Source organism: Fukomys damarensis, unplaced genomic scaffold (genome assembly GCF_012274545.1).
Source record: "Fukomys damarensis isolate Sample0158 unplaced genomic scaffold, DMR_v1.0_HiC HiC_scaffold_26, whole genome shotgun sequence".
In the NCBI taxonomy this organism is placed as follows: Eukaryota; Metazoa; Chordata; class Mammalia; order Rodentia; family Bathyergidae; genus Fukomys; species Fukomys damarensis.
The window spans coordinates 3,128,733-3,156,706 of NW_022900938.1; the positions used below are offsets into that span (position 1 = coordinate 3,128,733).

General features: G+C 51.7%; 1 protein-coding gene across 1 annotated transcript in view; it reads left to right on the forward strand.

The window, feature by feature from the left end:
- The first annotated feature begins 21,560 nt into the window (after positions 1-21,560).
- Ankrd44 (ankyrin repeat domain 44) overlaps positions 21,561-27,974 on the forward strand; it is a 166,059-nt gene continuing 159,645 nt past the window's right edge. Inside the window, exons 1-3 of the mRNA XM_010631961.3 lie at positions 21,561-21,798; positions 24,921-25,027; positions 26,883-26,966. Coding sequence (XP_010630263.2) covers positions 21,576-21,798; positions 24,921-25,027; positions 26,883-26,966 — 414 coding nt within the window. The 5' untranslated portion in view covers positions 21,561-21,575. The remainder of the gene's footprint in view (positions 21,799-24,920; positions 25,028-26,882; positions 26,967-27,974) is intronic.

Consider the following 27,974-nt stretch of genomic DNA (forward strand, 5'->3'; position numbering starts at 1 on the left):
GGTGCACACGCGCGAAGCTCTGGCTACCTCATCCTCTCGTGCCGCAGAATTCAGACGGGACTCGAGGCTGCTGTGTTCTTCCGCACGGGACGTGAGCCTGTGTCCAAAAAGAGCGGCAGAGCACATCTCGAGCGATTCTGCCCCGGCAGGATGTGAGCAGGCTGGTGCCGTGCCAGGAATAAACAGGTGCAGTCGGGAAAGAGGCACTTTGAGGCCAGTGTTATAATAACCGCCAGCCCTTCACCCCCAACATGTGGATTTGTACTTAAACACCCTGGGGGGCTGTCACATTTGTGTTAGTTTTTAAGTGCAGAAAACTTTAACGAAGAAAACAAAATGACCAAATCGGTCACCCAGATAATCTGGTAAAATTAGAAATTCGAACGTCCAAAAGGCCACTGGATACTCCTCCTCCGTGTGTTTTAGTAGCAAATTTAATTTTTTTTAAAAAAATGAGACTAGATTATAACAAATACTTTGGCCACATACTGTATGCTGATTCTGCAACAACAACTATTATAAGGGAGAGAGGACGTCGCCTTGTTCCTTAGACTTGGAGGGTGCTGTTACATCCCCTTCTCCACCGCCGTGTGGGTGAGAAGGTGCTAAGCCATCTACCAGGGTCATGGTTAGTCTGGGGCAGAGCTGGCTGAGCCGAGCCTGGAGTCTTAAGGCTGCACTCACAAGCTGCTTCTCAGTGCTTCGTATCTCAGAATGTGGACCTGTAGGAAGTGTAGGTTGTTAAAACCATTTGGAGTGTAATTTGGCTATAGATGAGTCGAAGCTGTGCACTCCATGAACCCCTAGGCTGTGATTGTGCTCCTGGGTTTATACACCTTCCGTGTGTGTATACAAGTGCAAGAGTGTTCACCATAGCATCATTTTTAATGAAAACAAACTATCTGGAAACAAACCTAAAACAGAATAAAAAATGGTGACTTTTTGATGCAGGAGAATACTATACAGGAGTGAAAATGGATAAACTCAGATTGCCCGTGTTAACGCGAATAAATCAAACATAATGTTGAGTGGGAAAGGCAAGTCCCAAGAGGGTATGTACACTATGTTTCCATTTACATAAACCTTTAAAACACATTGCTTATGGTTATAAATATGTCCGGTAATATTTAAAAACACATATGGGATTGACAGCCATGGGTGTCAGGCAGGACTTTCCCACGGGGCAGAAGACGGGTGTGGGGCTGTGGCTTCCAATCTATAATGTCTCACTCATACCTGGAGCTGCAGGCAGCCGCTGTCTGTGATGTTATTCCCTACAAAGTTTGTGCGCCTCAAGTATTCCATAGTAATGGTGAATGAGGAGACTCTTGAAATCCTGTTGTAGTAAAACGACGGCAACAAAACCCAAACCCAACAAGACCAAGGCAGCAGGAAGCAGTGAGTTTTCTTAGGGGTCGGGGGAGAAAAACCCCCCGAAGCCACAGGCGCAGGCTGGAGCACGGTCCCTTTGTCCATGTTCCCCTTGCTTCCGTCCCTGCTTGTGACTGTGCCTCCTGCTGGAGACGGGGGCCGGAGAGGGTCAGATCTGGGTCTCTGTGGAAGAAGGGAGGGTGGGTGCCCTTTGACCCCCGCACGAGCTACCTCAGGGCATATTTGGTTCTGGCCACTTCGCATTCTTCATGGTGTGTGTCTGTCTGTGTCTGAATGCCTTCTGGCAGCCCTCTTCCCTGCCATCTTCCTCTCCTTCCTGTGTCGTGTGTCTGGGCACCAGGAGGTATTTTCAGAGGGGTCAACAGCAATAAGAGATTAGTGCAGGTCCCGAGGGCGCCGTGCCCTGGGGAGGTGTCTCCGGCCTCCCGCCTCCTGCAGGTGCTGCTGAGGCTGCATTACAGAGCAGGGGCTCCGTCCCCAGCACCTCAGCGTGAAGGAGCCAAGATTTGTGTGAAGGAAGAGCGTGGCCTGGCTGCTGGCTATGTCTGACAGGGGCCGAAGGTGGGCTGGGGCACAGGGGGAGCTGCCCAGGGAGGAGGGGGACAGCGTTGTCCCAGCTCGCTGCTGCTGCCCGTGCTGTCCCAGCACTGCCTGTCTCCAGCCTCAGTCGGGGATGCGGTGATGGAAGGAGGCAGACTAGGACCCATGTTGTTCAGTTACCAGCTGTCGTCCAAAAGCGCCGGGGCTGGCCAGGGAAGACGCTGCATTCCCACCTGGGGAACTCTGCCCCATAGAGGCCCAGGGCTCGGTCACCCAGGGTCCCCTGTCACCAGCAGGGGCTTTGCCACAGCCCTGGCCAGGCGGGAGCTCAGTTCCCCCGCTCTTCAGGGCTGACGGAGGCTGTGGCGCAGTGCAAATCAGTTAATTTAGGAATCAGTGCCCCCCAGGCGGTCCCGGGGCTTCTTTCCTGCCCTGTGAGCTGTCTCAGAACCCCGGAGAGGGGGTCCTGGTGTGCGTGTCCAACAGGCTGTGAGGGGTGCCTGAGGGTCTCACGCTGACTGCCATTCGTCCTCCTGAGAATCACCTCCCAGCTGTGCATGTCCACACCAAGGGGAAGGCGCTGGGACTGGGTCCGCCACGGGTGGTCACCATTGTCCCCCGGGGAGAACCCTCCCTCCCGTTCCTTTCTCAAGGTCATAATTTCGTCTCAAAATGCACACTGACAATATGTTGGTTGAGTGAAGAAAAAGGCAACAATGGGAAAAATAAAACCTTTCCCACTATATAGAGAATCCATTTCCTAGGCTAACAAACAAGCCAAGAGCACAAGGGTGGCTAACCTAACTGCTAATCGGGACCGAACGATGTAGAATTTGTAATTAAATATTTAGGGGTGTCAGTGGCAGAGCATTTCATTCCTGGAGAAAATGGGAGCATATGTATTATTCAAGTGTGAATATGTGGTAAGAGGAAAAGAAGTTATGAGGGAACTCGGCTGCTCCCCCAGTGAGGCTGTCTTGGCGGCCATCTCGGCGCCTGAGTTTAGAGACAGCGTCTGCTTTCATTCTCAGGTAAGTCTTCTGGGCGACTTCCAGGTAACATATTGTACAGATTTTCCCGCCGATGTGGAAGGAGTGACCCTGGAATGTTCTTCAGGTGTGTGTGTGTGTGTGTGTGTGTGTGTGTGGTGCTGGGGTTGAGTCCTGGGCCTGACGAATGCGAGGCAAGCGCTCCGCTGCAGAACCTCGGTTCAGCTTTTAAAGCATAGTGTTTGTTGGTTGGGATAGCACAGAGCCCTTCGCTAACGCACATTCAAGGGGACGCTTCCTGCGCTGTCTGGTTGCTTCCTTGCCTCTCCGGGACCTGTCGTTGGGATGCTTCTGATTTCCTCTGAAGATCTTCCTCCTTGGGAGGTGAAAGCTGGGCCTCCTTTGGGTATTGCTTCTTGCTCCTATTACGAACATAAGAATAAAGGATTCTTTTTTCAGAAACTTACACACACAGTCCATTTGTTGATTACCTTTTCCTGCTCTTCCCAGATCTGGGAAGAGAATTCTTCCCATTCGAGAATGTCACATCAGGATTGCTTTCATGGTGCCCGGAAGTTTTGCTTCATGTGTCACTTTGGAAGCAGTCCTCATGTTATTTATGAATCTCTTGTATTTATTGAGCCATATGGTGCACTCATTTATTAGTCAGGAGTTTTACAGACACAAGTGATAAGTTCCACACACACTCAGGCCAAAGTGACTTCGGGCCCTGGACTTGGGTGAGGTGGTCGCATGGCCCTGGGGGCTCAGGCCATCCTGAGGAGCCTGAAGGCCTCGGGGAACCCCGTTTTCTCTGTCCCTCGGACAGCCAGTATTTAGCTCCTCACTGTTCCTTCCTCGAGCTGTGGACGCGCGGGTTTCTTCTGGCCCACAGCAGGTGTGTGGGAGCAGGGCCTGGCCGTGAGGTTGTCCCGGGAGGTTTCCTGAAAAGCTGGCTCTTCCGCCATGGCGTTTGGCCGGGGAAGAATGAAAAGATCTTCTGCAGATTGGAAGGAGGCCACCAGATGGAGGGAGAAGACAGGAAGGGAGGAAGGAGAGGGGGTATAAGAAGTGAGATGTGCTGTGTGCACGCACCAGCTCCCCGAGGTGAAAGTAAGCGTTGTGCACTGCAAGCGCCGACTAATAGAAGTGAAAGCTAAACAACGTAACAGAAGAGCTCTGGAAGTAAAGCCAAAGGCTGGAGCCAAGGTGCCATGGTGGGGATCCAGGAGTAACCACGTGGGCTGGGGAGTGCCCCGTCCTGCTGATAGCTGGTAAAATGGCTGAGAAATTAAGCAATAGGAAAACGGCTGGGTAACAAGTCCAACAGAGGTGATTTCCACCAGTGTGTGGAAAGGGTCTTTCGTCTGCGGAATCGAAGGTGCTGCTTTTGCTGCCTCCCCACTGGAGAGGCGATTGTGTCACATGAGCAAACACTGGCTTCTTCCTGGTTCAGCACTTGCATTTGGGGGGAAGAGCCTGGCACCAACGTCTTCTGTGCTGAGAAGCACCAATGCGTTCATGCCACAGTCTCTCTCGGAGCTCTCTGGCCTCGGTGCAAAGTTGAATGGCTGGGCCTGGTGGTGCACACCTGTGATCTCGGCACTTGTGAGGCTGAAGCAGGAAGAGCACTGCAAGTTTGAGGCCAGCCTGGGCTCCGTGACGAGGTCCTGTCTTAAAAAGTTAATGCCTGGGTGGCTTTTGAGCCTCAGAAAGGGATGCCAGCTCGAATACTGCCTGGGGGTGTTTGTGTTGTATGTGACACACTGGGCCTTTCTTTGCTCCTTTATGGGTTTTGCCTGACTGAAAACATCCAAAAGCCAGTCAGCACGTACAAAATATTTATGACTTACAGATACTCAAAGAATGTGGAAGATCATTGGATTATGAAAAGAGTGGACAGCAAATGAAATGTTCTGTGTTCACCCACAAAAGCAGACTCGCCAGGCAAATAGTGAAGAGAAAATGGGAAAAATTTCCCCATCTTGGCCTCTTGAAGTGCTAGGAATTCTGCTGGGACATTTTGGGCACCAGGGCTCTGCCTTTCGATTTGGATGGTGATGGAGTCACTGCGCTCTGTCCCTGTCAGTGTGCTTGGTTCCAGGCCATCTGCCCTGCCGAGGGGGCTGTGTCCTTTGTGGGCAGCCTCTGAGCTGATGCTGTAAGGGTGCAGATGTTTGCCGCTGGACAAAGGCCAGGGAAGGTGGTGCCACGTGGACAGAGTCGGTGCAGAAGGGGATGTCTGCTGTCCCCAGGCATGGAAGGGCGAGCGGAAGACCCAGTAACCCATCAGAAAGAGTTCCGCCTGGGCAGCTGGTCCTGGGCAGGCCCGTGGGTATCGGGGGCACCTGAGCCAACGTCCGCGTGAACTCTGAACCACAGGGCTTCAGAAGGATGGCTTCTAAGACAGAAGGAGGTGGGGCAGTGACACAGTCACAGGTTGGTGGCTCATGCTTATAATCCCCGCACTCTGGGGAGCTGAGTTGGGAGGACCGCAAGTTTGAATCCAGCTTGGGCAACTTAGTGACTTAGCACAACCTTGTCCCCCCTCAAAAAAAACCAACCAGCAAACAAAACAAAACAAAAAAACAGGGGGGCCGTGGCTCAGTGAGAAGGACCTGGGTTCTATCCTTAATTTAAAAAAAAGCCACAGATCTTCCCTGCAGTGATGTTGGTCCTCAGCACAGCGTGCATTAATTAGATCACACAGGGACTCTAGAGAAATTTCCCAGAATGAACCCTGCAGGAAACATTGCTGCTTTTCCCAGTGGGAGAGCTTTTGGGTGAAGTAACAGCTCATTTCCTCTGCTGGACGGATGTTCAGTCTCGTACCACCATGCGCTCGCTTTCTCATCGCTGGGACAAGATGTCTGAGGCCTACAAGTGGCTTTAGTCCATGGTCTGCTGGCTCCAAGGCAGAGCAGCCCAGAAGTGGAGAGAAAAGGAGGAGCCGAGGACAAGATCGCCACCTTTGGGGGCACAGCCCACTGACCACTTCCAGCCAGGCCGCACCGCCTAACAGCACACTCAGCCCCGAACACCCGTGGGTGAGTCCACTAAAAAGCACAGCGTCGTATGGTCTGTCACCTCCCTAAAGCCCCGCCTCTGACCACAGGAGACTTTTGGGGGTCATTTTAGATCCAAGCCATAAGAACTGTTTGTAGATTAGGCTGATCCTTCTTGGGGATTCTTCCAGATCCTCTCTGTCTCTTGTGATGATCTTGTACCTCGGATCTTCACATCACCCGAGCAGACCCTTGGTCTTCAAGGCCTCCGGAGGGGTGGACAGTTTCCTCTTCTTGATTTTACCAAGCCAGGTCCCTGCAGAGGCAGAGCAAATCCTTGACCTCAGGTCTCTCTGAGTTAAATTTTGTGTCGTTTGTACCACAGCTGCTTGGCAGAGAGCTGCCAGAAGCAGCTGTTAATCAAGGTCACGAAGCTGAATGCGAATGAGAAAGGAACAAAGAGGAAACAGCATCGTAAATCTGACATAAAAGTCGAAAGCATTTAAAGATCTTCAATATGCTGTAGCTCTTAGGCTCTCCGTTGCCGTGTAATTAGGCCCCAAGCCTTAATTGCAGGTCGATTCTAAAATGGCCAGGGCCCCACATCGCAGGATTTATGCTGAGACATCTCCTTTAATTAAATGGCCACTCATTGACAGGGTGGGAATATATGTCCTTTAGGGTACCAGACACACCCGTCAGATCCTTGGTCCCCCAGGAATGCGTCTCCTCCTTGCCACCGATGTGGCGGTCAGCTAGCGAAGTGCATGAGCATTCACTGAAGCTCTCTGGGGCCCCATCAGCGTGGGGAGGTTTCCTTTCTCTGTGGTTTCCAGGGTGGGCAGACTGGAAACGCACAGACTTCCTGCTTCACGCTCTGCTCTTTCTAAGGTAAGCTGAGGTCCTGGTCCTGTCCGTCCCCTTCACAGAGGATTTCAGCGGCAGAACCTTCACTTTCTGAAGCCCAGCCAGGGTCATACAAAGTAATCCTTTCTCTGTCAGAAGCGAGAAGAGGCTGCATTTGAGGAACTGGGGCTGGCTGGTTGCTTCTGAATGTTGCGGTGCGAACACAGAGAAAACTAGCGCAAACTAACGCCACCTTTTCTTTGGACTTAGATTTAATAAAACTCTGATGCAGACCAAAGATGAAGCACGAACTTGCTTTCTAGGGCAGCTGTTCTCTCTCCCAGTTCCGGAGCTCGGGAGCTCGGGTCCGCTGGAGCTGGGGTCCCCAGAGAAGCAGGGGCGTGACTCTGGTCCCAGGTTTCTTTTCTGCTGTGGCTGGTGATACCCTTAGGGCTCTGTGTTCTAATTATTCCTTAAAAAGTCATTTAAAATGCAATTTCACCTAACATGTGCTCTTTGATTTGACTTGATAAAGCGTCTCTTCTCCCCCTGCTGTATCAGTGGTGGACATTAACTGTAAAATGTGCGCTATACAGATAAGAAAAAGAAAAACAAAAAATTTACCTGTAGTCCAACTGGTAACACACAAATACTACCCACTTGGTGTTTTTCCTGGTACTCTACTATTTATACTTGTTTGTATGTAGATGTGTATTTACTTGACATACAGACTCCCTACTTAATATAACATTTTCCCTGTGTGTCTGTCCTACGCCTTGGCCTCGAATGTGGTTTTCACATTATTTTGATCACTTAGTAGTATTTGACAGATATATGTTCAAGTCGTTAAAAATTTGTTGAAATAACGTGTTACTAAGTCCTTAGTATTTCATTATTTCGGTGTGCCGTTTGAGTTCATTTCATCTCTAACACTGGACAGTTAGAAGCTTCTACTTTTTTCTGTAGTAACCAGCAACCCCACAGACACCTTGAACGTCAAACTTTGTGCTCCCATCACGTCTTTCCCTTTATGGTAATTTCCCACACGAGTCGGGAAGGAACTGGAAGGTAGGCATAACTCATTTGAGGGCACGGAAATGGTTACCTCTGTCTTATGGTTTGATTCCCCAAAATGACTTAATTGCCCTTAAGTGACCCTAATACCCACAGAGCATCAAAGAAGCCTAAAGTACAAGAAAATGTTCTTTACTCCCAGTGATACAAAATCTGTGTATGTTCACATCTTAAAGTTGTGGTGGAAATGTATACTGTTCTAAAGAGGGAGCGAGTTCTAGGCTTGTTTCCTTAAAAATGCTAACCAACTGGGCCTTTAACAGTGTTCGACTGCCCTAGTGGTGAGAACACACAGCTGGCTGGAATTGGCCGTGTAAGCTGGCAGACTGTGTGGCCAGTCTCCCGAGGTCCGACTGCGCAGGCCCAGGTCTGCTGCTCACCTGGGGGTGACTTCATGCCCAACGTGGTGTGCAGGCAGCTGCTGGGCAGAGCGTGGACAGACGCCCCAAACCCCAGGTACAGGAAGCAGAGCTAAGCTGGAATAGATAAAATACTGACCAACACCTGCTCTTTAGACCATCTAATTAGCTGGGTTCCTTTTAACTAAGGCTGAATGTGCTTAATATTATTTCATAGAGATCTTGGAATAATATGTGTCGGAAACAATCAGGAAAAAAGCAGAGAAAGTCCAGGCAGGCACCTTGAATCACCTCACAGGTAATATTTGGCTGAGTTGAGAAGAACCAGACAAGTGGTTGGAAGGCGATGTGCTGAAACTTGACCTGCGCCCCAGAGAGCAGCGCACAGCAGCGATCTCGTGTGGTCAGCCTTGAAGGCACACCCTCAGGAAGTTCTCCTTGCCCTGCTCCCCCTGATTTGGGCAGTGCCCTGTGCTGTGTTCCACCTTCCCTGGGAGTTGTGTCTGACCAAGAGCCTTCTGCCACATGGTGGGGGGGTGCATGGACTGGGAGCTTCTGTTCACGAGAAGTCTGGGGGAGAAGGGCACCCTGCCCCCTCTCAGCAGTCTCACTTTGCCCCCATGTCCCTCTGCCCCCCCCGGCCCTGGTCACCTGGCCCTTCTGGGTTGTCGCTCTCTCCTTGCCTGGACTCTTGGTTCTCCTGATTCACAGGCATCGTACAGAAATGGAAAGCAACATGCTTGAGCTTTTCCTGGAGCTCTCCAGAAATGGCTCTAGTTCTCAGGGCAGAAGAAAGACCAGTCAACCAGCTTCATTTTGGGACATCACTGCTGGGTCCTCACGGTGTCTCCTGGTTAGAGTGACAGATGGGCCGGTGCTGTTGATGGGGTGTCTGCCACTCGGTACCCCCTGTACCCAGGCACCAACCAGGACTCTGGGGCTGCTTCTCCTTGCGGTGTCTGCAGGTGGTGTGGGAAGGGATGTGGCCATCCCAGCTACATATTTGTCGTGCTAGGACTCCTGTTCGTTTGCTCTGCCCCTTGAGAGCGGCGGGGAATCCGCCGAGGTGTTCCAGCCCGGCTGACTCCGGTTAATGATTCAGCGAGGCTGAAGCATGAGACCAACTAGACTGGTTGCCTCAGGTTATCTGTGGGTTTCATGTCTGTCCTCTTACTGGCATACGAGTGTCTAAGAGATGTTTGGGAAGGGGGTGGAGGGAGGGGTGAGGGAGAAGAGAAGAAGGGAAGTAAAGAGAATTAAGACTCGTTGTGGACCTGTACCAACTCCCCACCAAGAATGTGATCACTGTACTGCAAACACAGACTAATACAGATTTAAAGAATTTTAAGAAGAGCGTTAATGTGTCATGGTTTTGAAATGTGAGAGCCCTAAGGGGTCGAGGCATGGTGCACTGGAAGGGAGTCCTCGAGCGCGTGACGTTCTTGTCCCTGGAGCAGCCGAAGCAGAGAGCTGCTTGGGTGCCTCTGGCTTGTCCTAAGGCCGTGGTCAGAGGGTCTGAGCCAGCCCAGAGGACGGGTGCCGTTACTCTCCGGAATGATCCTTGGAATCTATTTGAAAGCATTCAGCGCAAGCTCTTTTTGAAAAGTAAGGCACCTGGTCAACCACACAGGTTAGCTTTGTCTGCACATTGCTCCTGACCGAACTCGTCTTTGGACACTGAAAGTGGAAGGCTGACAGCTCTTTGTGGTGCTAGTTGGTCCCAGTTCTTCCCCAGGATGGTAAGAGGTGGGGTGGAGCACGAGCTGCGTCTAAGAACGAAGGTGACAGCCACGCGCTACCGGGCACCTGGCGAGGGGAGCAGCTGAGGTCCGCAAGGTCGCTAGAGAGGAGACATGGGAACCATGGTGAATCTGTCAGTGCACTAAGAGTGAAATGATGTATTGAGAAAGCCATGCTTAAAAGCTCCTCAGTATTGTCCCTGACACTGCCGAACCGATAACCCAAAGAGCAGCAGCACAACTTGTAAACGGGGTAGGTGGGCTTTAAACACTTCCTTTCAGGAATCTGATGTATTCTGGGGAAGGCTGGCTTCTGAGAACTCATCTGTATCTTCCTTATTTCTCTCTTCCTTCGATGTGCTGAATGTAAGCGGATTATTGAACCATATAGGACCGATTGCTTTCTTTCTGTAATGTTTTGGACTCAGTGCCACCCTTCAGTATGTGGCCTGGGGATAGGTCTGTGCTGTCCTTGTGAGAGGTGCCCTGGGGACCGTGCCGCTGGAGGCTGGCCTGGTGCTGCTGCCCTGTGGTGAGCTCTGGGCAGGCGGGGGGACAGGTGTGTCAAGCGGGAATGCACCTTGTCACCTGCCAGCCACTGAGCTGCCGGAATGATGAAAGAGTGGAATTGCAAGCAGAGAAGTCACAAAAATCAATCACCGCGAGAGGCCCCAGGAGGCCGGCCAGACAGAGATGCTGAGTTCGGGGTGCTTGACACACAGGCGGAGCAGAGGAATGGGGAGAGCAGCGCCCGCTCTGGAAAGAGCTTCCCAGCTGGCTCTGGAGAGTGGGGTGCAGACCCGGCAATCACTGAGAGGAGGCCCCGTGACATCATCTCTCCACCGTGTCATCAAGGGTGGTGTGACCAGCCAACGTGCTCCGTGTGTATTTTCAACATCCCTGAAGTTCTTTTCTGAACCCCCGTGTTCATGCAGAACTGTCCACAGGGTCTCCTGTGGAGGGCTCAAGGACAGTGTTTATATCCATCTGTCCTCTGTGTCCCACCCGTTCAAGGGGCCAGCACATCACCGGGCTCTAAGGTGCTGGCACCCAAGGTATGATCAGTGGGTGGACACATGGCTGTGTTGCCTGGCACCTGGTGTACCGCCTTTGTGAGGACCGTCCCCAACTTCTTGTGAGTGACCGCCACAGCCACCCACGTGGCCTCCTTGCTGTCTGGCCTGCAGGCCCGATGTCCACCTGCTCAGCGGGAGTCTGAGTGTCATGCTCTCTCGCAGAAGCCTGTCTCTTCTGGTCCCTGGAGGAGAAAAATGGTTCTGGTGTGGCTCTGCCCGGCCGTCCTGGTCCGGCCCTCTGTTCTTCAACCTGCGTGCCCCGAATGGCTCACAGTGCCTCCCCTGACTGGGACCCTTCAGACCCTGGCTCCCTCATCCTGTTGTTCCTTTTCTCTTGTCACCTGGGCCCCAGCTTCAAGTCAGCCCTTCCCGGAAACCTCCTCCTTCCATGGCGGTGGTGTCTTACCTCTCCCTGGACTCCACAGTTCTCAAGGTGAGGTGGGCGCTGTGAACTGTCCCTCGCCCGGGCCCCTCCTCCTCCTGAGTGGAACGGGTGGGGAGAGGGCGGGCCGCATGGGACACAGCCCGGAAGACCCAGCATTTGCTGGGACCCTGGCCATCCTTGGACTCCTGGCCTGGTTCCTCTCTCGTGCGGCAGGCGGAGGGCTCCACGCTGGACCTCAGCAGCTCTGCTGTCTCCTGCCCTCTGCCAGCTGGCTGGTGAAGCTGCGGTCACAACCGCAGAGCCCTCATGCTGCTAGTGGAGATGGAGGCTGCCTTTCGGAACATCTGTCAGGCAGCTATGATGCTTTTCAGACACCCCGGGCCTCACCCTGTTGTTCTGGGATGGGGTTCAGGAGTCTGAATCTTTGTCTAAGTGTCTGATGCTCAGCCACAGTTGGGAGTGTTGACCCAGCCACCCTCTGACCCGAAGTGACCTGGAAGAGGAACCCTGGCTCTGTAGATGTCAGGGACATTTTTGGGCTGGCAACTCCTGTGCCCCCCAACACACAGGCACGCACACACGCACACAGAGCTGGAGAACTGCACTCGTCGTGGAAACCGAGCTGTTCACCCTCACCCACTTGGGCTCCCCTTCCAGAGCCGCAGGACTCAGCCCCCACAGTCACTTTCCCATATTCAGATTACTACTCTGTCTTTCCAAAGGCCTTTTCTTTCCCTCAGCTAAATACTGCTGTTTCTATAAACCAGAACCTACCAGCTGGCGTCTGTGGGCTGTATTTGATCTGAAGATGTGTTTAACTTGGTCTGTGGTGCTTGAAAAATAGCGAGCAAATTGCCAGTGTTTGAAAATCGTGGTATTTCACCAAAAGTCAGCAGCCCTGACATCTCTTGGAAACTCCAGGTCTGGACCCCCAGTTCCGGGGTGGACAGGGCCCTGCTTGCCACATTGCTGGGGCCCCCATAGCGTGTCCACCCTCACCTCCTCTAAAGCCACGATGTCAGGTGTTTTCAGACCCCTCATAATACTCGTTATCTTTTCCTCTCTGCTCAAAAATGTCATCTTTTTAAAAAGCTCTTTTTATATTACAAGAATAATGTTTGATAATAATCTAACAAAAATATTATAGTGCGTGTGGAGTTACAGAGGAATAAAAGAGAATGTACCTGCCAATAACCCTGGTTAACATTTTCATAAACTTTCTTCTAGTCTTGATTTTTCTGTGCATATTTGTACTAGAAAGTGGAGATTATACTATGAGTAGTTTCATAGTCTGCTTTCTCCTCACATTTTCCAAATCTCATTAAAGTTCCTCAAAAAGTCAATGTTAATGACTGAAATATTCATCTTGATGCACAGAAACTTTTTAGTATGGCAAAAGTACATGTACATGAAGTCTTCCATTTTAGCCATTTTAAACTACAGCTCAGTGGTGTTTGGTTCACTCACAGTGTTGAGATGCCATTGCTATATCTAGTTCTAGAATGTTCTGTCACCTGAAGGAAACCTGAATTCGTTATGTCGTCACTTCCCCTTCCCTCCTCCTCCCACGAATCTGCTTCCTGTGGCTGTGGGTTTGCCTAGTTGGGTTATTTCATAGAAGTGGACTCACATAATGTGTAGCCTCTTGCATCTGGCTTTTTCACTCAGCGTAGTGTCCTCCAGGTTCCTCCACGTTGTCGCGCCTTGTTCACACACGATTCCCTCTCCTGGCTAACACTGTGTGGCTGGCTGTGCTGCACTTGTTTACTCATTCTGCCCCTGGTGTTAGCTGATGGGCATTGGGTTGTTTCTGCCGTCATGCCTGTGACTAGTGTTGCTGTGAATGTTTGTGATTAGGTTTTCACTTTCAGTCCTTTGGAGTCTGCACCTAGGAGTGGAATTTCTGGGTCACACAGTAATTCTGTGTTTAATTTACTGAGAAACCACCAAACTATTTCCCATAATAGTTGCACCATTTTTCATCCAATCAACAAAGTTCCAATTTCTTATTCTCACCAATACTTACTTTCTGTTTTTCCCTTCTTGTTTTCTTTTTTGCTTTATGTTGCCTTCTCAGGTATAAGAAGTGGCATCTCATTGTGATTTGATTTGCATTTTCTAATGACTGACTATGTTACATATCTTTTCTTGTGCTTGGGGCCACCGGTGTATCTTTCTGAGGGGGTTTTGTGTGGAATTTTCCTACTTAGACATCAGTTCCCTTTTCATACTCAAGAATTGTTTGAGGATCTCATTACTGCTGTAAGATGGCTTTCCTTAAGTGGGACTGCAGGGTCCAAGCCCTGACATCACTAAGGTGTTGATGGAAAGGATCAGCTTCCAGAGTGCGGGTGTGGGAAGCCTTACCAAGCACCTGTGTTAGATCTGCGTCCCTACACCGGCCTCAATGGGGCAGGACCGGTTTCTCAGGGGCTGTGATGTGCTTCAGGAAGAACTGTGCGAGCCAGGTCTCTGTACTACTCCACGCTGCACACAGCGCAGCTCCAATCCTTCTCCTTCCTGCTGTGGGCCACATGCTTGGTGCTCCTGCTGTCCTGGAAAGGGAGCCTCCTATCACCCATTTCCCTCTTCACATCTGATCTCTCAGTCCTGGGGGACTGTCACATGGAGCCCCCTTTCTGATGAGACAGCAGTTCCTGGTAGCTATGGGACTCGCCCTGGGTCATGTAATGCCTGTGACAAGGTTGGACTCCGCCAGGTCTCCTGGTTCTTCGCTCGTTTCCTCCCACTTCCCTGCAGCCTTGTTTCGGTTTTCCTGCATGGTCATGGCTAAGGAGGCAGATGTCCCACAATGCCAGACATCCTCAGGGTGCTGTGTACCACAGGGCAGGCCCTGGCACGTCCGGGCAGCCGTCTGCAGCACACAGTGCCACTGTCCTCGGCCAGGCCCCATCCTGTCCCTGGATGCAAGGAGGGGCAGCCAAGAGACATGGGAGCACTGCATGGCCATGTGACAGTTGCCGGGCTTTGATGCTAGGTGTATAATGCAGACTCCTAAATCTACAGCTCACGAGCCAGGACACTACTGGGGTCTGCACAGCGTGTCGGGTGTGCTGGTGAGAAGGGGGTGGAGTCCCCAGGAGATGCCCCGACCCCATTTACAGTCGGTGAGATCACAGGAGGTCTCAGTGCCCTTCCTGTCTGGTGCTGTATCAGACTCCCCTTTGCCAATGGCCTAGTTCGACAGGACAGACGTTGGGGCACTTTTATTTCCATTGCAAGGTTGGTGCCCACAGCACATTAGGTTTTATTTCATCTCAATCACACTCTCCTTATTAAAATCCCTTGTTTTCTGCAACATGACTGTCAGAATTATGGCTTCAAAATTGGCATGCATGTTACCATCCGGGGAGGGAATCTTGTTTCTCTAATGTTTAAGAAACATGTTGGGAGCTAATTTTAGATCGGGAGCGGTAGTGGAGACATTCATGGAGAGTTCTCGGCGCCCCTCGGTCTTGAGATAAAAAGCACTTTAATTCTCTGGCGTCTATCGCATCTGCAGAGATACAGATATTCAGTATCAAGCCGTGATATTTACCTGGCACACTCACTGAGCTCTCAAATTACATTTCTCCCAAATAGGATCCACTTAAAACATTACTGAGTATGTTCTGTCCTGCCACGAATTTGGGCGGGTTGCAAACATAGTATCACAGCTCAGGGTGAGAGACCAACCCTGTAGCAATGCCAGTGGCCACATCTTATCACAGTTTCTATCCAAAGAAATCAGGTCTGAGGGTTAAATTATGATCGCCTACACTTCAGCATTGCTTTTGTGCAGGATGTTTGTGTTATTTTTCCAGATGGACAGGAACAGTTTAAATGGACAGTATTGTTTGAAGGGTACACAACAAGGTGAAGAGTGTGAGTGTGTATGTGAGTGCGTGTGTGTGTGCACAATGCACTGGGCTGGGCAGGGCAGCGGTGGGAGGAAGAGGGTTGGAGGCGCTTCCAAGCTTCTGCAGGATGGAGTGGGTGGTTTTAAGTCGCTGCTAGTGCAGCGCTTTAAGACAGCTAAGCCAGAGAGTCTTTTACGTCTTTAAGAGGCTGGGTGGGTGAGCGGTGCCGCTGAGGTGCTCATTGCCACTGCTCTGAGAGACACACGAGAACGTCTGTGCAGCACCTCGGCTCATTTGTCATCCAGAGCGCAACATTCAGGTCCCCCCTCCTGAGTGGGCTCCATCAGGGCCTCTTGGCTCTCGCCTTGCCCACTTTCTGACTCAGGGAGTCCGTAGGACCCTCTCTGTGCTCTCCCACCTGCTGCTGTGCAGAAGGGAAACTTTCCCTGCTGTCGCTGTACCAGCTCATAGTTCTGTGAGGCTTGGACCTGCTTCCCCAGCTGTGGCTGGCACTCTCTGGGGAAGGGGACCCTGTCACATTTCTTTTGTGCATTTCCTAAAAACAGCAGGTCGTAGGTACTCAGAAAATGCCTTCAGCTCAGGTAGCCCTTCTTTGTGCCGTGCGTGGCCAGAAGAGGTTGTGGCAGAGCTTGTTTGCCTGTGACACAAACCAGAAGCCACCTGAAGGCCCATCACAGGGGAAGGGGTGAGTGTCGAAATGTATCCTCGTGTGGAATGTGGGTAATTGGATGTGAGGTATCCGATTATGTGGCTCTAAGGAGAGACAGACAAATCCTATCGCTGGCCTGGGGGCGTCCTCCAGGTTTTATTATTATTATTATTATTATTATTATTATTATTATTATTATTATTATTATTATCATCATTCTCATAAAGCGCAAAAGAGGGAAGTAGTAAAATCCCAGTTCAGCGATAAGAACAGGGATAATTTCCCACATCAGGGTCTGTATTTGTAGGCACAACAGGAGCTTGGGGAGGATGTCAGAGTGTACACATTAGCCTGTTAGTGTGGGCTCTGGGAAAGGTTACGACTCTCTTCTGAGTGGGCTGCTTATTGTTGAAGCAGGAAAATACTAACCTGGTGAACGCAGGACAAGAGAAAATGCACGGGGATTTTGATATCTTTGAAAGTCCCTTTCCCATCCCACTTCTTCCTAGTTTTGAAACTTTACATGACTAAAAAAAATGAGTTTTGTCTTCTAAATCGCAACCCTGGGAATAAAGATGAAGAGGTGACGTAGCAGGCAGGTGTGGCGAGGCTGGCTTCTGACTCTTTGTTCCCTCAGCTCCAGACAGGAGCACGAGCAAAGCCCAGCCCGGGAGGTGGCCACCGGAACAAGAGCCTCAGGCCCGGTTCTGGCCAGGGTGGAAAGGAGCAGCAGGCTGCATAACCCCGGATGCGGATGCGGGATGCGGCCGCCTGCAGAGCGGGGCTTCCGTCCTGGAGCAGCATGGGGCTCACAGCAGGGCCCCAGGGCGACCGCCCCATTGTAGCACTTCCTTCCGGGGGCCCTCATTGAGGGGCAGTGGTGCCAGGAGCCCAGCGTCCTGCACAGGAAGCCAACGACAGTCCAGGCAGCCACCCGGGGCTGCTGTAAGGGGACAGGCCATCTGCCCCTCAGATCTGCCCCTCTGGCCCGGACCCATGCTGTGCCTCCTCCACGAGGCTCCTGTCCACCCTCACAGCCATCTGTGGCTCCCCACTTCTGCAGAAGAGGTCCGTCCTGGCACTCAGAGCCTTCGGTGTTGGGATCCATGTCCACTTCTCAGCTTTTGCGAAACCTCCTGCTCCAGCTGAGCCAAACTGTCCCTGAGCTCTCATCTTCCCAGCTTCTGCTCATCCCCGGAAGTGAGCAGGGACGGTCCCTTCACATCCTGTAAGTGCCCTTCAACCTGGCATCCACTCCAAAGGCTGTGTCTTTCAGGAGGCCACATGAGGCTCCTGTCCCTCTGTGCATCTTCTCCTGGGTTCTGCCTGGCACCTGTGCTGTGGACACTCACACAGCTTCTGCCACATCCTGGTAAACTTTTTTTTTTTTTTTTGAGGCAGGACCTCACTCTCTATGCAGTTCAGATTGGCCTTGAATTCACTATGTAGGCCAGGCTGGCGATCTTCCTGCCTCAGCTTCCTGAGTGCTGGGATTACAGGTACACACCATGAAACCTGACTTGCTTGGTACATTTCTTATGCTTAATGTATCTCTGTTGGATTTAGTTGGTCGTGGTTATTGGAAATGCACCAGACTGATTTCTAGAACACGGATCTCCATCTCTTGTCAAGTCAGTAGAGAAATACAGGAAATATGAACCGGGTTGCTGTCTCCACAGGGAACTATGACAGCCTGTACTTTTTGTAAGATTCCCATTTCATGTTATCAAATGTTTGTCAGCCTCTCAGGCTCCTCTCTCTTCCTGCTGTGCAATCGTTTCCTTGTGACATTTGTCCTGGAGGGCCTGGCGTGATCCCAGACTGAAGGTGCTCTGGAAAGCCTGCCAGGCGATGCCTCTGCCAGCTTCACGTGCTGTGGGTGCCGTTGCATGGACAGCAGGGACCCTTCTGTCACCTCCGGCAGAGGCCGATCAGATCCCAGGCAGCTCACAGCCTCCAACTGACTGTGGTTGGGAAGCTGAGGCGAGGAAGTGACTTGGTTTTGTGCCCGTCCCTGTCCCTTTCTGGGAACTGCACACAGGAAGGAAGGAGAGGGCTTAGGGACACTGCTGGGACTCTGGGAAGATGGCTATGTGTGAAAAAAGTGGCTTATCGGTGCAGTGACAGCTTTGAGAGAGACTCAGTATGGAGTCTGCCTGAATCACAAACAATTAATAGGACTAAGTCCATCCTTACATCTCAGATACAGTAGTTCCAGCCTTCTCAAAATAGCCAGAGATTGCCAGTGAATGTCTTGTGTCTCTGTACCTTGATTTTGGCCCCCTACCCTGTACTAGAGACTGAAACCAGGGAACCCTGAGTTACACCCCCAGTCCTTCTAAAATTTTCATTTTGACACAGAGCCTCATTAAGTTGCCCAGGTAGGCCTTAAACTTATAACCCTCCTGCCTCAGCCTCCTGAGCAGCTGGAATTACAGGTGTGTGCTACCATGTCAAGCTCACTGTTCTTAAAGGACACTTAAGTTGCTTTTTAAAAACTCTTCCAGTTTCAGAGATTTTCAAAATTTATAATTACTCGAGGCAACGAGAGGGTTGTTCTGTAGTAACAGATCATGTTCTGACATATTTTTAAAGTACCCTTTTTAAATCATTGTCCTTTTTATGATAACATATGTATACATTAGGTATTAATAAAAAGTCATATTTTACAGTATCCAAAGGCTACTTTCTTATCTGAACAGGCAGAGAAGTTAGACCGAATACACCTCCGACCCTGAAAGCTGTCTTCGGGCTATGTGATTTCCCCCCGGCAGAAATACTGAAATGCTTTATTTATATGGATTACGTTATTAAATGCCCTCTTGTATTTGAAACCATATGCATCGCACATGTGTAAGATACAGCTGTACAGAGAAAGCAACGAAGAAGACGATAGGAGATAAAACTTCTCTGGCAGCTTTTCAAAATGAGAAACATACGGGGGGATGCATTGTTTCTTTGTGTGTTTCACCAAAATTGTGTTGATTTAAATATTCTGTATGAATTGACTTCCTGTGTCCATTGTGCTCTTAAGTTAGCTTTCTTTAAAATCTACCTCCCTAGCTCTGTGCAGTGAGCTTGCTGAGGTTTAGATTTGAAACTGGACAGAGGGGCAGGGAGGCCAGCAGCTGTGGCGGGAGACCGGGTGAAAACACAGCGCCCCGCCCAGTGTGCCTGTCTTGCTGCACTCTGCTTTCCCTTTGTGGAGGTGGCCGGTTTTTCTGACATGTTATGATTTAAATCCAGCCTTGAAGTGACAGGAAGGCAACACAGAGCTTCCATCCTCAGAGGTCCCATGGGGAGGAGGGTACACTGGGAGCCGAGGGAGCCCCTGCATCCCACTGGGGACTGGGAGGTAGCCCAGGAGCTTAACAGATGCACATCCAGGGACAGAGCCAGCCGCAGAGAACAGGAAACTGGCTGCGGTCCCCTCTGCGCCCCTCATCCTTGGGGCACCTGTGCCAGGGACACTCGATTGCGGCCCCCACTTCTCCCTGGGCCGACTCCAGCCCCTCCTCCCTGCAGGGCACTCTGTAGCCACATAAGATGTTTGTCTTTGTCTTGCTCAAGACCCCACTTCCTGCCCACGCACCAGGTCAGGTTAAAGCTCCCGGTGTGCACAGCCTGCCCCCGGGTGGCCTTCTCCTCCTTCGGGCAGCTCAGCGTCTGCTGCTCCACTTTTCTGGAGCACAGACCCATGCCAGTGACCCACTGTCAAAGACTGTGGCCCTTTGCGCTCTGACTTTTGATAACATCTGCCTTTCCGTTAGCTGTTTTGTTAAGTGTAAATAAATATATACATGTGTGTAGCCACTGTACAGTGTACATGTCCACACGTGTGGAGAATGTGTGCTCTGTGTCCTGTCCAGCTTTTATCCTTAGAGGGCCATAAAGTATGTAACATTTCTCCACGGGGAGAAACCGAGGCAGAATTGCTGATCGTACATTGCAAGCACTGCACACGAGGAAAAGTGCCGAGTGGGGGCAATCAGGGAGACGAAGTCCTTGGCCTCAGTTTTGCCACTAACAGGCAAATCACTTGACCTCCTGACAGCCACAGAGAGGTATTTCTCTCCTTTGTGACCACCACAGGATCATCAGGGAAAGGGGTAGCCTCAAGTGGCTGTGACGTGCACACTTTTCACACTCTGTGGCGGGGCTGGTTTTCACCCTCTCCCGCACCTCCCTCCTCCTTCCCCCATCTCTTGGGCCCCTTCCCATTTGAGAAAGGTCCCCTTCCGCTTCTTGCTGTTTGTTTACACTGTGGTTTTTCATACAAGACAAACCATGTGGTACATAAGCTGTGTGTCTGATTTGCCTCACTCGGCCGTGTGATCTCAGGGTGCACCCATTTTCCCATGAATAACTCGGGTTTCTCTTCTTTAGGGCAGAGCACGGCTCCCTAGGGTGTGAACACACCCGAGACAGTACAGTTAGGACCTTATACTGCACCCGGAAGTGTGGAGAGTCCCACACCGATCAGCCCGGGGTGATGTGTTGTTTCTGGGAGTTGTTATTTGGTTTCCTGAATTACGTTTCTGAGTGCAGAGATGTGGGATGCTATTGGGATTGCCCAATGTCACACGCCAAGTCAGGCCTGCTTTGCTTTTGGTGCCCTTTCTGTGTATTTGTCTCTGTCAGTGCGATGGGCCCTTCACCTTACGGGTGTGGTGGACTATGATCCCAGTAGGATTTCCTTGCTCTGCTATTTTAAAGGACATCTTTAAAGGTCCTGTATTTATCGTACTCATAGGACGGATGTCAGTGCCCTTGTCCGTGCCCTCCCAGTCAACAGTGGTCACAGTTTGCAGAGCGCGAGCCAGGCAGCTGCCCCGTGTGCGCCTGTGTGCGCAGTCTCTTCAGCACCTCTTGCAAAATGACTCTCACGGTCCCATTCTGTAGATGGGGAAACCATGGCTGGGGTTTGATCGCAGGTCAGTCAGATGGCGTAGTTTGGGTCTCCCTACCACGAGGAAGAGAGAGGTCACGGATCAGAAGAAGGCTTCCTGCCTCTGGACTTTGCCTTTCACCCATCCCACCGTCTCGTCACGTCCTTGTGCCTGGCCTCCGTGAGGGACTGGCAGTGAAGGCGCCTAGCATGGGCCTCACTTTTTGGCTCATGCCTGGGTGAGGGAGTAGCTGTTAGAGAGCAGAGAAATGGCGTGGGGTCTCAGAGCGGCAAAGACGAGAGCACGTGCAGTGTCCCCAAACTGGTCACTGGTCCCTCTCAGCCGTCCTAGTCAGTGCCTGCATAGTGCTTTCATTTTGGAAAAGGTTAAGTAATAAATGAACTTTTCCATTTTCAGATTAAATGCTTTTTATTTTACATCATGTTTAAGTATAGAGTTGATAAGCATCTATTTAGAAGGCCTTCCTTGTTTTTTCCTTGCTTTTGTTTGTTTGTTTTTGGCACCAGGGATCGAACTCTGGTCCTTGCACTTGTGAGGCAGGTGGCGGCACCACTGAGCTAAATCCCCAGCCTCTCTGTTTTTATTAATAATTGGAAATATTATAAACATTTACTGTGCAACACAGCCTTTGTGAAACATTTTCACTCGGTCTTGTATCACCCTGTAATTTTTAAGGAAGAAGTCGATGAGGAGTCAGTGCGTTTCACACAGGGGAGCCGCCTGTGATTTTATGGTCATCATCGTCTTCCTGTGCGGCACGGGCTTCTCCCCGGTGAAGAGTGATTCATGTTCAGGATGCACAGCGCACAGCAGGACCCGAGCGGATAGAGCCAGCAAGCTCTGTTCATTAAATCTAGGGACTCGAAGACATTTTTATTCTCCCTTGGCAGAAACGCAAGCGCTGCCTCATACAAAGCCCCTCTGTGACCTAGTGACGCGTTTCGGCTTGTCACGTGAGTCGATGGTTTGGTGTGGCAGGGTCACTGTGGTGTCAGCGATCGGCCACTGATAACATCTTGCTCCAGTGACACGCTGTGCCGAGAGTGCCGGAGCGCGGACAGATGCTGATGAGCATCATTTCCCCGCTTTTGGCTACTGACTGAGTCCCAGCATTCACTCCTGATTGGAATGCAAGAGGCTTCCTCTCAGATTTGGAGTCTTTCATTGCCCAGGCTAACCAGAAAACGATCAGCCACATAGCAGGGGTTTGGAGTGCGTCTTCTGGACTCCCTGGCAGCTCTCTGCTGATCTTCTGCAGCCAGTATACTGGTAGAGAACAGAGGGAGGTCATGTGTGCAACAGCGGTTTTAGCAAAAACCAAATTGGTGGCTTTGCTGGGGGGTTTTGGAGGGACGGTCTTGGTGCGGGCCAGAGCAGGACCTCACCGAGCCGAGCTTTCCCCACAGAACCCTTCTCTGGACTCACTTTTTACCGGGACGGCCCTCCCATGTCTCCAGCAGCATATTTTGGTGGAATCGAGGGACTGATTGAATTGTGTTTTACAAGTGATAAAAAGTGATATGTTATCAATTTAAATAGCTTTGTTCTTATTTCCCAAAATAATACTGATCCTCAGAGGTCAGTAGGAGAGTCGATGTTTTTATTTATTTTTTTGTTTGTTTGTTTGGGACTAGTGCGTCTGTGTGTTTTTACTTATTACTAGTCACTGTTCTGGCAGCTTGAGTTCCTTACCTTTTGATTGACGAGGAGCCTTCAGCTACCTTGCTTCCCCTACGTATGCATTATCTCCCAGGTAACAGTTACTTTCCTGCTCCCCTAGTGGAACTGAGTCTGTGTGGAAGTTTGAGAGAAAGTTATCACTCACACACACACACTTGTTTGATTTCATGCCTTTGTTTTGGAAACCAAGTGTTTTCCCAGTTTGTTTTCAAGTGAAAATAAAAAGGAAAGATACTGCACTGGAAGGGCTGAAAAGGGAAGTGGGTAGAAAGAGTAGCTTTCTGCGGGTAGCGTTTCATTTCGCAGCCCTGGTAGTCAGCTGACAGCTCACAGCGGGCCCAGGGTGGCGCCTCCTGCTGTGCACCTGGTCCTCACAGGGCCCCTAGTCCCTGGCGACACAGGGTGGTGGGAGGGGCTGGGCCAGGCCTCCTGGGTAAATCCCAGGTTGCTGTGGTGCTGGGCCCAGGGGGTACCTTGTGCCCCCCCGCCCAGGAGTCTGTGCCCACGTCCACAGCACCTGGCACGACGCCCAGAAGAACTGCCGAGGAAGGGCTGCTACTCTTCAGTCTCCTTTCCTGCCACAATTGTTTCTCACAGTTTTGACCCTTGGGATTTCGTGTTTCCCAAGCTTTGCACTTTGTTACATGCAGAGCACCCCTGTATCACGTGTGCCCAAGCTGGAGCACGAGGCTTTGGAGAGGAGCAGTATGCTCCCCTCTGGAAGGACGCATCCAGTCACCAGAGGACAAACCCTGTGTCACTGGCACCATGTTTTGTCCTGTACACGATAACATGTAGCCTATAAATTAGGCACAATAAGAGGTTAGCAACCACTAATGAGAAAAGAAAGTAATTATGATAATTCACTGTAACACACGCCCAGCACTGCCAGCTTTGTGTGTCAAGCCAGCGTCTCTTGAATGCAGCACAGTGACGCCAGTGCGGTCGATCTGCTGGCTGACAGGGCTACTCCGTGACTTACAGGCAGGCAGTGTAGACACTGTGGACAAACCACACAAAAGGATCAGTCACATCCCTGGTGGGGTGCAGCGGATGAGACAGGGTTCCGTGGTGGAGGGGCTGCTCCTGGCATTTCCCGTTCTGTGTTTTGGGCTGTAGCTGCCCGGCGCTCACCGATACCCATGGACATGGAGACCCCTGCCAGGGAGGGCAGGCCCTGGGCACCCAAGGTGGAGGGCTCTCAGATGAGGCTTTGTTTCCACGCCTCATCAACGTCAAGGCAAGAGCCGCCAGCGGTTGCCAAACTCATGGGTCCTTGGTACTTAGGAGCATGGCCGTGATGTCCCCCTTCTTACAGTCATGTCATAGAGACACCATTGAGATAGGCCTTTTCCAGATTCTTATTTCAGGTGAAGTGCTTACCTGGGGAAAAATAAAATAGCAGGATTGAGTTAAAATCCCAATGACAGAGAAATGTCAAAGTGCTCTATGGGCATGTTTATTTGGGAGTGCAGAGAAAAATAAAAAAGAAACACCCATAATGTAAAAAAAAAAAAAAAAAAAAAAGCTACCTGCTCAAAAATCACAGTAATTTAGTTCCAGAATCACCCAGGCAGTGGGCACCTTTATCTGCATGAGATTCTGAGTGGAACAGTGCTGGGATTCGCGGTGGGGAGGGTGCTGCCCTGTGCGGACTCAGAGTGGTCTCTGCGCCCTGGCCGGGCTGGGCCGGGGGTCCCAAGCACCCCCGCCCCCTCCTGCCCGGTTGGGCTGGGGCGCCTTCCCGACAGGCGTGGGGACCTGGGGGCCTGCAGGGCCGCCTCTGCGTCCCTCACACGCAGCCCACGACCCGGATGGGCCTGGCAGTGGTGGCTCCTGCACCCCGCACCCCACCGCTGTCTAGCGAGGCAGCCTTCGCTGGGTTAGCTGTTTTTCTCTTAAAGTTCAGAGTGGAGGGCACACAGGAGCGCTCGGCCAGGGGCGCTTGGCAGAGAATTGGCACAGAAGCAGGGTTCTGCCAGGGTCAGCACGAACTCGGAAGCATCGGCTCATCTTTATTTTTTCTCTTCAATTTCTATTTTTATTAGCACGTGTGTGTGGTACATCATCACATTCCTCCTGTGGACTTGGTCCGTGGACGTAGCACTGCTTAATGCTTTTTACATCCCTTTCCCTTTTCCTGCCTGGCCCTTCCTCCATCTCTTGGTCCCCTTCTCTTCTGCAAAAGATCTGTCTCCTTATTTCCTATCATCTGTATTTTTCTTTGCTCTTTATACTTTGGGTTTCTCATATAAGAGAATGTAATATTTAATACGTATGTAACACACTACGTAACATTTAAGCTTGTGTGTATAATTTATTTCACATAACATTATGGTCTCAAGGTGCATCCATTTGCCTACAAATGACTCAAGTTTATCCTTCTTTGTAACAGAGCGCTGCCCCACGGTGTGTAAACCGCATTCTGTATCCTCACCTGCTGAGGGACGAACAGGCCGCTCCCGAGGTTCAGCTCTGATGAGCTTTGGGCTGCAGACACGGGTGCGCACAGCCTGCTGTAATACGATGTCTTTAACTCACTGGGAAAGATGCCCAGGAGGGGAATGGCTGGATCAAATCTCTCATTTTAGTGCTGCTTGGCTCCTCACGTTGACACCCACAGCGGTTGTGCTGGTTACACGCCCACAGCAGCGTGAGGGTCGGAGCAGAGCAGCCAGCCACTGCTTGGCCGGTAGAAACCTCGAGCTCATTCCAGGACATCTTTCTTGCTTTGTTGCTGGCAGTTGGAGAAACTGTCCCTGTGCCTGGTGAGTGGTAGGATGGGGATTATTTTGGGAACAAAGCAGAGAGATCCATCTGTCCACGGGCCAGGAGCGTTCGTGAAGGGAAAGCCATGGATGAATTCCCGGAATGTGGCTGTGGACGCCTCTGGTTTGACACGCTGTATGCAGCGTTTCTGCAAGGGCTCTTCCGGTGTCTGAGTGGTCCCCATGCTAGCAGTGGACACCTTCAGAAGGGAGAAGCGATGGAGGGCAGAGGAGAGAGAAGATGGTTTATGGTGGATGAGGTCCGGGTTCCTGAGCAGACAGCATGGGGAGAGGGCTTGCGATGGTGCTGACAACCCACCTGGGCCCCTGCTTGCTGGCGGCTGCTCAGAAGTAGGTGGAGACCTGGTGAAGACCTGGAGCCTCGGCCCTGGGCATCCCTGCCAACTCCAGGATGAGACAATTCGGGAATCACCAGATTTGCCTACCAGACTAACATGTTTGCAAAAGCTGGCAGTGCACATGCGTGTATATAAGTATGTGTGTGCAATTGTCAAGGGTTTTAAAGTTTAGGGAAAAGATGGTGATGTATTCCATACCCAGTGTTGAACTTTTTTTTGATGTAAATGTCCACGGACTGTGTGTGAGTGTTCGGTTATGGGAGGTTTTCCTGTGTGTTCTCTTACTTGATCCTGTAACAGTCAAGTTATGGGTGCTCACCGGAAATGGGCTCAGTGCTGCAGGATCTTGTAAAGTGGGGTGAGCCCAGCACCAGCCCCCTAACCCACACCCTCCCATTTACTTGAAACCAGCAGGGGATGTAATCATGTTTGGTGCACACCCATAATCCCAGCTACTTGGGAAGCAGTGGCTGGAGGATCACAGATTCTGGGTCATCCCGGCCAATTTAGCAAGATCCTGTCTCAAACATATTTTGTGAAAAGGACTTGAACTGTAACACAGTGGTAGAGCACTTGCTTAACAAGGGTGAAGTTTTGGTCCAGGCTGCAGGACTGGGGGGAAGAAGTTTTGGAATCATGGGGACTCAGTCTACTTGGCACCCATGACAGAAGGCCAGAGTCTGGGCGCTGTAAACAGCGGACTGTGATTTTCACACAGTCCTGGGGTCTGGAAGTGCAAGATACAGGGCCATCGGGCTGGTGTTCGTGCCCTTCTCCCCCACCCCCCCCACAGCCACGTGCTTGTGTACACACGACAGTGCCTCTGGGTGCAGAGCTTCTGGGGCTGCCGGTCCCCCTGGCTTAGGGCCATACCAGATGATCTCAGTTGACCTTGACTGTCTCCCTGAAGGGCTGATTCCGAATAGAGACACATTGTGGGTACAGCTTCACGTATTGACTCGGGGGCGTGGGTCAGTCCGGGTGGGCTAGATGCGCAAAGCCCGTCTCCCGTGTCAGGGCTGCCGGAGCTGTGACGGTTTTCCTGTGGCACTCACAGCCGTTCCCAGCCCGGGCGGAGGGGCTCTCACCCGTGCTCTGGCTATTTCTTTACTTGCATCCCCCCAGGTAGCGCGGGTGGGTCGGTCTGTTGACCACGTCCTCGCCGTCCATGTCTGAGCGCAGCCATGCGTTTCATCACCATGCTAAGTGGCCCCTTCTCTGTGTTCACAGCCCCCGCTGGTCCAGGCGATCTTCAGTGGTGACCCCGAGGAGATCCGGGTGCTCATTCACAAAACCGAGGACGTGAACGCGCTGGTAAGGGAGGCTGCTGCCGCGGCACGCATTTGACTGAAATAGTTACGGAAAGATGAGAGACGGACACACTACACGTGTGACACGGGAAAATAAGCCATTCAGATGTCAGTGTCCGTAAATACAACTCCGTTGGCCCGTGGCGCTTATTTACTTAGAGCCCGTGGCCACTCCGGGGTGGCGCTGCCCAGCGGGGAGGTGGGTGGTGGCAGGGGTGCCCACAGCCCGCAGCCCAGCTGATGCCTCTTTCGCCTTTGCGGGACAGGCCTGCTGGTCCCTGTCCTCCCTGTGAGCCCAATGGATGTCGGGCGGGCCCTGGGCCCTGCTGACGTCTGTCTTGTGTCAGCGTTTCCCCAAATTCTCAGAAGCGTCTACGACCCCCTGCTGCATCTGGAAGCTTTGCAGACAAACACTCCAGCGCCATAAGGGAGGTAGACAGGGCAGCCTTCCCACTCACCCTACTGCAGCTTGGGTGTTGAGCGCTCAGGTCCCAGAGAGAAGTTCTGTCCGGCATGCAGGACCTCAGCAGAGACCCAGGGGTGACACGCACTTTTGCCGGGATCGGAGCGGGGCAATCATACGAGGACATGATCGTATGATCATGCCCAGGAGGCAGGTCCCCAGTGCAGCCTTCCTTCGTGGGCCGCAGGGCAGGCACTGTGGCTTCCTGGTGAGGCATTTGGCGGCTTTTCCTGGCTGGCACCAATGATGGCAGGACAACGTTTTGTGCCTTTTGTGCAAGGGCCGCTCAGCTCAGAGCAGGAGGCACGTCCAGGCTGCGGGGGCGGCGTCCTGAGCTTCGAGGAGAGGCTGCCTGGTGCCGCTGTCCATGCCTCTGGCATCTGGGGGACGGCAAGGGTCGCCCACAGTGTCCAGGCCCAGGTCACCTCCTTCCCCGTGATTGTGAGCAAATGGGCATGGCCCGTCACACTCCAGGAGAGATTATGCTGGCCTCGGAACACATTTCGTGTTCTCTCGGGCAAGCGACAAGCAGTGTGGCCGGTGGGGGCG